General features: G+C 39.9%; 1 protein-coding gene across 2 annotated transcripts; it reads right to left on the bottom strand.

The window, feature by feature from the left end:
• Positions 1–1579: 1579 nt before the first annotated feature.
• prss8l100494289 (serine protease 27-like 100494289 [provisional]) lies at positions 1580–9685 on the bottom strand. 2 transcript variants are annotated; one of them, XM_031893519.1, is made up of 7 exons: positions 9604–9677; positions 7538–7742; positions 7144–7173; positions 4592–4754; positions 3817–4088; positions 2909–3078; positions 1580–2256 (listed from the first exon to the last, which is right to left on the bottom strand). In XM_031893519.1, exons 4-7 carry the CDS (start codon positions 4720–4722, stop codon positions 1876–1878), a joined length of 954 nt encoding a protein of 317 aa, XP_031749379.1. In that variant the 5' UTR covers positions 4723–4754; positions 7144–7173; positions 7538–7742; positions 9604–9677; the 3' UTR covers positions 1580–1875. The 2 variants fall into 2 exon arrangements, with proteins under 2 accessions (XP_031749379.1, XP_002939739.1); XM_002939693.5 differs by lacking the exon at positions 7538–7742 and having other exon boundaries at positions 9604–9685.
• Positions 9686–10513: the final 828 nt, after the last annotated feature.

Genomic DNA, 10513 nt, shown 5'->3' with positions numbered 1-10513 from the left:
CCTTCATCAGGACATTTGATTAGTGGAGTGGGGTGGTAATATGGGTTGTCCATAGGTTTGGAATCCCCGGCCGGCATGTCGTTCTGCATTATGTTAATTATATTTTATTGTATCTATTAGAATTAGTTCTAAAAAACAACTTTTCTGATTTCTCATCCCAGTGGCTTCTTCAGTAAACTCAGAAAAGTCCAGTTGTTTTAGACTTGCTTTAGACTTCTACTAGATACTGTATCTCATGACCTGGATGAATGAGAATCTTCATAGACATATTTTATTGTACTTCATTTTATTTCTAAGGTGTGTTCTTACTAAAGAAGGTGTGGACATGCTAAGAATTTAAAGAAGGCCACATTAAGCTTTTGCCCCTTGGGTGTAAACCACGTTTTATTAATGGATGTACCTGGTGGCTTCTTTGCTACAGCAATACACCCAATACCGTTCCATTTAAGTTACCATTTGCATTTATATTTTTGTTGCATAACTTCAGCCCTGCCCTAAAATATCACACATAGATCTTCTTGCAGATTCCTTCATCAGCATGAAGACTTTGGTTTCAATTTAAAAACAAATGGTAAATCTTTCTTTAGTTTTATCAAATAAGGAAGATCAGGTAGAGGAAGGGCCTTTTGTGATATTTTATTGAGAAAATAACAAAAAGATATGAATAACATAGTTAAGGTCTACATGATGACTGACAATACAAGTGGTTCTTCCCTCCCCCAATCAAAAGGGCTAGGGCAAGGGCTTGTATGGCCCCCCGGTCTTTACATATAACCTCAGGAAACTGAGAGCAGCCCACAACACGTTCTATGAAATGAAAGATGGAGATGGAAAAATGAAGATGGAGAGCTAATGGGGCACAGACCTTTACTGCTCGCAATATAATGTGTAGAACCTCCACCTGTGCATTTTTGTTGATAACCTGTTTCTAAGTGTACCTACTTCTTTGCAAGTCTTCAAGAGGAAATATTCTCATGTTCAAGGTACTAGTAAGGAATATTTTCTAACAGTTAAGTGTCCTGTGAACCAACTAGTATAGAGTATCTCATAGGAAATGTTTTGTGGTCTTGGAATCCTCCTCTGATCCTGGGGACATAGTCCTTCCAGAGGAAATCCATTTGGGCCCATAACCTGCAACTTTCCTTTCTCAGTAAAGGGTAAGACTGTATCACAAACTATAAGAAACATAGGATGTAACATTAGGGTCCTCTCTACAACAAACCCTACTCAGAGCAGCATTATTGTTATACATGCATATTTTCTAAAAAGATCCTTCGACTTGTGGGCTAACTTCTTCCTCAGTAGGTTTGGTGACTTTTCTGTGAAAACTAATGGGTAGTGAATGTTTCGCAAAACTTCCATGAAAATTTGCTGCGGAAAAGTTTGACGGGCTGAAATTTTTTTTTGTTGCGTGTCAAATTGGGCATGGACGCAGCAAAAAAGGGCGCAATCACGTCAAGTTGAGTGTGGTTGTGTCAAAAAAATGGAGCAATCGCATCAAATTGGATGCGGTTGCGTCAAAAAAAAGCGCGGGCGACAAAAAAAAAATAGACGCGGACGACAAAAAAGATGTGAGCGACAAAAAAAAATTGCACGACAAATTTGTTTCGCCAATTTTATGGCGAAGTGAAATGGGACAGATTCGCTCATCAGTACTAATGGGATCTGTTTGATACAGTATGTGAAATTCACTAGGTTTAGAAGGTGTTTGATAATTCTGAGAATATTTTTGAAAAATATTAATGCTCTGCATTCAACTGTAAATTACAATAGGCATTCCTTAGTAAAAAAAATGCCATTCAATGTATTTGTTCCCAAGTCAACAGGGATTTGTTGTAACCATGTATCCATGAGCAGCCATCATGACCAAGAGCTTCATAAACAGGCTAACAGGAGAGTTATCCATGCACATAAGAAGGTGGAGGCAACAACAGTTGTAGATGCATCAGGAACAAAAATAGTAGTAGTAGTGGTGCTGCCGGTTACCCCTGAGGTCTGTGTTGTATTACTTGGTGCTGGTACAGCTGTGGTAGTTATATTATTATTATACAGAGAAATAAAAGGGCCTGTGAAGGACGCATTTAGAACATTGGCTGAAGCCTCAGGAATATATGACTCAATCCAGTCCAAATATGCAGTCACTCGGACATAGACTCCGGGGCGGTTGGGCTGCCCACAGCCATCTCCAAAACTCACTACCCCAACCAAATACCATTGATTGGCTGCAGCACAAACCAAAGGTCCCCCAGAGTCACCCTGAAAAGAAAAGGAAAATACGTGGGCTGGTAAAACATCTAAATGATGACCATTTGAGGTTGTGTCTGGATATAATGCTGGTTCATTAAAGAAGCTCTTATTTTCAATTGAACCTTTCTTCCAATGAATGGGGCTGATGCATACCTTCCCTTTGTTGCCCTGCCTTGCCTTCATGATCAGCATTCTACCCTGGCAATAAAACCATGAGCGTGTCCATATGGCACACCTTAGCAAGTCAATTCCAGATAAAAACTGGGCAGAACATTTACTTAACTACAGAAACTGTAACGCATAGTTTAATCCAGTTCTATTCCCAACCTCCCATGAAAATATTGTCATGTCTAGGCTGCAAATACAGTGTGCCCAATTTCAAACATCACAGAAGCTTTTAACAGGGGCATGGTGAGTACATTCAACCACAAAACCTTGAATAACGAGCCCTTAATCCTCACATTTACATACAACGATATGTCAGATGTTCATGGTCACCACAAGGCAACTATTTTTTTCTGAATCCAAGTGTCTTTCCCATAATGGAGTTTTTGACTTTCAACTTTGAGTTTTTGAATTTCAATGAAGGTCTCCAGAACCACTAGATCTAATTCATGGGGTTATTTGTAGTTCTCCCCTTCTTTCAAACAAGATTACTAACCTGACAGGAGTCTTTTCCACCGTCGATGTAGCCGGCACATAACATGTCATTTAAAATTGCAAATGAACTTGGGCCTAAAGGTGATGGAGCTTGAAGTATAGAGTTACACTGCTGGTTTCCAATCAGAGGCACTGCCACTTGCTGAAGAGTATTGGGGTCTCGAAGGCTGACTGGGAATAAAAACAAATACTGTACAGTCTGTATGTCTATTGTATTGGATCTAGATCTGTTTGTAGGTATGAAATGATAGGCAGAAGAGAACATGTGTTCCAAACAGCAGAATGTAGAAGTAGGAAGAGTGAGGGGCTTGCTGATATACTGGTGTGGATGGAAAGATACTTATAACCACTTAAGGATTATATGATAATAACTGCATGTAAAGGAAAATTCCCTGATCCCAAACCCCCTTTTTAGTGGGTAGAGGTAGAACCCATCAGTATATGGTGGGTCTAGCACCTCCCCCCCCCGGGTGTTAGAAAGAGACAGGGCACCTGTGGAGCCCCCCGACTTCCTTGTTTGGGAAAGTACTGGTACTGAGGACAGTTTGGAACCTGTCTGACATAGAGAGAAGCTGATTGATCTCTAATGGTGAACTATGAACCTTGTGGTGTCCCCGTTTCTGGTTGAGGAAGTCAAGAAGACTACAACCTCTTTTGTGAGGGACTGTTATATATTTGTGTTGCCTTGTGAAGAAAAACACCCAGTTTATATGTTCTTTAATGGAATAAAGTTAAAGCAAAGTCCTGTCTCTGGCATTTTTGTGTTCCTGTCTCTTTTATGATTAATAAAAACCCACTTACCTACCATTAAAAAAAAGCTATATTCCCACAAGAATGGCATATTTGAAAAGTCCATTCCTTTTCTTTTTGCCCTCTTTGTTGGTCCAAAACCCATGCAGAGATACTCACCATTACTTGCGATGTTTCCCCAGCCAGTCACCCAGCACTGTAGGCCGGTTGGAAAATTCACTCCAGCCGACGGCAGACAAACTGGTTGGATGTAGTTTGTGAAATTTACATCACTGCTAAGTTCCACAAGGGTAATATCATGCCCATACTCAGGTGAAGTGTAATTAGGATGAACTATAAATCTTTGGATTGCCATGGGAATCTCATTGCCATTTGCCCCGGTTAGCTGGTAGGACCCAAGATAAACAGTGTAGAATGAAGGTGGATTTGTCCTGAAACAGAAGAAGACCTTCTTGAGAAACAAAATGGGCTAAAGGAACATCAATTGAATTATACAAGAGACTGTGATTATTATTGTAGTTGGTCTAGGTTTATATAAGAACACTTCCCAAAGCATGGCATTATGGTGGAACTGGAACAGATGATAGACCTCCTGGTTTGTTGCTTTGAGATGTTATCTACTAATGTACTTCTAACCTCATTATAGTCGTGAGGAACCCATAGGATTTCTAGGGCAGTGAACATATTAACACAGTCCACCACGCTACAAGAACTACAAAAGGGATGAAACCATTTTGCTTTCAGGGGATAGCATCAGAAGGAAGACTTACTCCTCTTGATATTGCCATTAAACAAATTAAAAGAGTAAAAAGAAGGGGTATTGGCCATTTAAATAAAGACTAGTAAATAGGTAAGTGCCGCTCTAAAGGGGGCTGAGTTTTTGAAAACAAGAATGTTACCCACAATAGGGTCACGGATTTAAATAATCACTCACCTGTTAAAGCAGTGACTTGCGGAGATGACCCATTTACTCGTGATGAGGGATCCACCACAAAAACTAAAATCATTGCTTCGAATGTTGACCTGCCAGGGCCACATACCTTGCTGGGAATCTTGCCCCCCCATGATGCGGGTTGACACCTGGCGTGTTCCACATTCTGCCAATAAAGTGGGAGATGCTGAGACCTTTGATCAATGGACCATTTTCTTGAACAGAGGGTTAACTGTTGTGACCCATAGTGATGATTCCACCGAAAGATCTGCGACAGTGACTGACTGTGCATTACTGTTTGTAGAACCTCGGTGAGAAAGATATGGGATCTGGTATCTGAAGACTGGAATGCTTGGGACTTGGGGTTTTCTGGATAACCATACCTTACAATACACTAAATTGCCCAATATGATTGCTTTGCCGCCAATATGGATTTGTTCAGCTTAGTAACCATCAAGGTCAAGTCAAAATTCTATTTTTATAGTAAATTATTTTTTATATGCTCATATTGGACTTTTGGAGAGATGTCCTTCCTGTAATTAGGTGATTTCTGAATATTGAGATTCCTGATAAGAGATCTCAAACCTGTACTATGTAGAACTATAACTATAGGACTGTACCACTGCGCCCCCTAGTTGTGCTATAGGAGTTGCATGATACATAATTATAGATGCAAAAAGATTTACCAATAGGAATTCTACTGATCAAAAAACTTCATTATAAATGCAAAAGAATCTGCCAATGAGAATGCTGATTCCCAGCACTATGTCAGGCTATTTCTTGGCCTATGTATAAACGCAGGCTGGAAAAGAGCCAATCTGCTGCTCAGAATGGATTACAAGATAGAACGGCAGAACTGATCACTACTTGTAGAACTTTAATATGGATTACACGCTGTAGAACCTCATAAATGATTTCTACTTATAGAACCTCAGTATGGATTACACGCTGTAGAACCTCAGAACTGATTCCTACTTGTAGAACCTCAGTATGGATTACGCGCTGTAGAACCTCAGAACTGATTCCTACTTGTAGAACCTTAGTATGGATTGCAAGTTGTAGAACCTCAGAACTGTTTACTACTTGTAGAACCTCAGAACGTGTTCCTACTTGTAGAACCTTATAAGTGATTACTACTTGTAGAACCTCAGAACTTATTCCTACTTGTAGAACCTCAGAACTGATTACTACTTGTAGAACCTTGTTATGGATTACAAGCTGCAGGACCTCAGAACTGATTACTACTTGTAGAACCTTAGTATGGATTACAAGCTGTAGAACCTTTAGAACTGAGTCCTACTTGTAGAACCTCAGAACATTTTACTACTTGTAGAACCTTAGAACTGATTACTAATTGTAGAACCTCAGTATGGATTACAAGCTGTTGAACCTCAGAACTGATTCCTATTTGTAGAACCTCAGAACGGATTACTACTTGTAGAATCTCAGAACTTATTCCTACTTGTAGAACCTAAGAACTGGTTCCTACTTGTAGAACCTCAGTATGGATTACAAGCTGCAGGGCCTTTAGCACTGATTACTACTTGTAGAACCTTTGTATGGATTACAAACTGTCGAACCTCAGAACTGATTACTACTTGTAGAACATGAGAACTGATCACTACTTGTAGAACCTCAGAACTTATTACTACTTGTAGAACCTTAGAACTGATTACTACTTGTAGAACCTCAGTATGGATTACAAGCTGCAGGACCCCAGAACTGATTGCTACTTGTAGAACCTTAGTATGGTTTACAAGCTGCAGGACCTCAGAACTGATTCCTACTTCTAGAACCTTAGTATGGATTACAAGCTGTCGAACCTCAGAACTGATTCCTACTTGTGGAACTTTAGAACTGATTACTGCTTGTAGAATCTCAGAACTTATTCCTACTTGTAGAACCTCAGAACTGGTTCCTACTTGTAGAACCTCAGTATGGATTACAAGATGCAGGACCTTTAGCACTGATTACTACTTGTAGAACCTTTGTATGGATTACAAACTGTCGAGCCTCAGAACTGATTACTACTTGTAGAACCTCAGAACTTATTCCTACTTGTAGAACCTTAGAACTGATTACTACTTGTAGAACCTCAGAACTGATTACTATTTGTAGACCTCAGCATGGATTACAATTTGTAGAAATTTAGCATGGATTATTACTTAGAACCTTAGAGTGGATTAGAACTTGTAGAAACTCAACATGGTTTATTACTGGTGGAACGTAGATGTAGAGTACTATTGGTAAAACTTCAGCATGGATTACTATTGTCCAGCTTAAAAGCACAGGTCCTGAAGTTAATTTTTACAGTATTTACACATCATAATGATTTTGAAACAACTTCTACATGTGTTTGTTGTTAGAAGCAGTAACTGCCCTTTGATATTTCCTCCACTACTGGTGTGATTGCTGTGACCTTCCTTTTTTTTACCACAGATTATGCAATGCATTATGGGAAATGCTACATTTAGTTGCCACCAACAGTACAGAAAATATCAAGGGAGAGGTAAATATTGCTATCAAGTGCATACGTATTTACTGGTTTTACTTACGGGCGACAGCTTCAGAGACCCCGAGAAAACCTGGAGGAAAAGATGACATTTAGATGCAGAGATGATGATATTACACAGTAGGTTAGACATAAAGATGACATGTTGATACATACAGGCATGACAAGGTAATAAGCCTTTCTAGTATTTACAAGCTTTATTTTTGGGATCTTCACAAGGGTGAGTGGGTTGGGCAGGCAAGCGCATTCTCAGCCTTGGGCGGCTCCGGCACAGGTTCAGGAGGTACAGGTTGGGTTGGGTGTAAGTTGTGAAATTCCCAACCCACTACTATATATATCAATAACTGTATTACAGCTTGTACATTTGCTTATCTTTCTATCCATGATTCTTTTCCATAGAATTTTTAGAACAAAGTTTCTGGGCAGAATATACTCACCAGTAACGTTGACAAACTTTCTAATATTGCCCCACCCATCTCATTATTGCCTTTTTAATCAACTTTACAGTTAAAAAAAAAAAAGCATGAACGAAAAAAGCGGCAGAAAAAAAATCCCGAAAAACTTTTTCAACTTGTCGTATAAATCCAGCGTTAATAAATGACTGCCATGCGTGGAAATGAGTTTATTCATTGATTCTATAATCTGTCAAACCAATAAGAAACATTTTCATTTGAATGATTTTCCATTTTCCTTTGATATATAGGCATAAATAGCCAGATTTGTCATTATCAAAAATCATACTTTTTAGCGCCAAAAATCATGTATTTTACTAATCGCTCAAAAACAAGAATTTTTTTTTTTTATTATTTATAAAGTATAAAAACCACAAAAAACACTAATAGAAAACATTACCATCTAAAAACTGGGAAGGTCATGTAGAAGCCAATGGGAGCTGTCCCAGGGCAAATTGTAGAGGTTTTTGTGATTTTTTTCATTTGAAAGCTCACAAAATTCTTACAAAAGTTAGGATTTTGAGCTTTTTGTATTCTTATTCTGGTTCTTTTTGTGTTTTTTATATTAGGCTGTTATATTACTTGGCATTCTTGGTTTTAGTGAAAATGAGGTTTTTTTGTATCCTCGGCCCTATGTACTACAGTGATATATCCAATATCCGTATCCAATCCCCGGCCCTATGTACTACAGTGATATATCCAATATCCATATCCAATCCCCGGCCCTATGTACTACAGTGATATATCCAATATCCATATCCAATCCCCGGCCCTATGTACTACAGTGATATATCCATATCCAATCCCCGGCCCTATGTACTACAGTGATATATCCAATATCCGTATCCAATCCCCGGCCCTATGTACTACAGAGATATATCCAATATCCGTATCCAATCCCCTATGTACTACAGTGATATATCCAATATCCGTATCCAATCCCCGGCCCTATGTACTACAGTGATATATCCAATTTCCGTATCCAATGCCCGGCCCTATGTACTACAGTGATATATCCAATATCCATATCCAATCCCCGGCCCTATGTACTACAGTGATATATCTATATCCAATCCCCGGCCCTATGTACTACAGTGATATATCCAATATCCATATCCAATCCCCGGCCCTATGTACTACAGTGATATATCCAATATCCATATCCAATCCCCGGCCCTATGTACTACAGTGATATATCCAATATCCATATCCAATCCCCGGCCCCATGTACTACAGTGATATATCCAATATCCATATCCAATCCCCAGCCCCATGTACTACAGTGATATATCCAATATCCGTATCCAATCCCCGGCCCCATGTACTACAGTGATATATCCAATATCCGTATCCAATCCCCGGCCCCATGTACTACAGTGATATATCCAATATCCGTATCCAATCCCCGGCCCTAAGTACTACAGTGATATATCCAATATCCATATCCAATTCCCGGCCCTATGTACTACAGTGATATATCCAATATCCGTATCCAATCCCCGGCCCCATGTACTACAGTGATATATCCAATATCCGTATCCAATCCCCGGCCCCATGTACTACATTGATATATCCAATATCCACATCCAATCCCCGGCCCCATGTACTACAGAGATATATCCAATATCCACATCCAATCCCCGGCCCCATGTACTACAGTGATATATCCAATATCCATATCCAATCCCCGGCCCTATGTACTACAGTGATATATCCAATATCCGTATCCAATCCCCGGCCCTATGTACTACAGTGATATATCCAATATCCATATCCAATCCCCGGCCCTATGTACTACAGTGATATATCCAATATCCGTATCCAATCCCCGGCCCTATGTACTACAGTGATATATCCAATATCCGTATCCAATCCCCGGCCCTATGTACTACAGTGATACTACAGTGATATATCCAATATCCGTATCCAATCCCCGGCCCTATGTACTACAGTGATATATCCAATATCCGTATCCAATCCCCGGCCCTATGTACTACAGTGATATATCCAATATCTGTATCCAATCCCCTATGTACTACAGAGATACTCACCCAGGCTCAATAGGAGTGCGGCTCTGAGTAGCGACAGTGCGCTCATGGCTCTCTCTAGTGCAGCGGTGCCCTCACTGACTCCTTCTCATTCTCATTTTATATCTTATTGTACAAGTAGGAATGTGGGCTTTCCAGTTATTACAAACACCTAATGCTAAAACAAACACAAATCACCCCGGCCCTCTGTCAAGGTTTTGGTCCTCTCCTTTTTCCCCACTGCCATTGTTATTAATTCTTCAACTATTTCTCATTCCTTCCTCGTTGGGGCCCATAGAGTATTTTGGCTTTTGGTCAATATGGGACTAAGGTGTCGCAACTTTTACAAATACCTGTATATGTTCTCAGACCTGCATTTCCGTACTCCTGTATGTAGGGGATATTACTCAGTAGCAAAACATTTCCTTGTTGTTGTGATAATTACCCGTAAAGTGACAATAAATTATAGAATATATAACTGGATTTGTCTGGCAGGAAATGCAGACTTGGTAAAAAGGTTCTTGAGGTTAAAGGGACACTAAACCCAACCGTAAAGCTGCCCCACTGCGCCCCCTAGTTCTCTATAGAAGCTGCTGAAATTGTAATTACACATGGAAACCAATTCCCCAATGAGAATTCTGCTGACCCAAAACTTAATTATAAATGCAAGAGAAGTGACCAATGAGACTGCTGATTCCCAGCACTGTGTCAGGCCCCTTGCTGGTACCTTACATATAGAGATAATGATGTCATTTTCCCGTCATTATATGGCACAGGAATCAGACATGGGGATAAAGGGACAGACTTGTTCAGTGCTGGGAAACTGTGCTTAATGCTCCCAACTCCAATTGCAGGAACAGAGAACAGGGAGCCAGATTTATACAGATCAGCTGGGATTCTCATTGGAACAATGTAACATATAATGAAGGGTGAG

Source organism: Xenopus tropicalis, chromosome 9 (genome assembly GCF_000004195.4).
Source record: "Xenopus tropicalis strain Nigerian chromosome 9, UCB_Xtro_10.0, whole genome shotgun sequence".
In the NCBI taxonomy this organism is placed as follows: Eukaryota; Metazoa; Chordata; class Amphibia; order Anura; family Pipidae; genus Xenopus; species Xenopus tropicalis.
The sequence above is the reverse complement of the archived record's forward strand: the minus strand, read 5'-3'. Positions and strand labels throughout refer to the sequence as shown.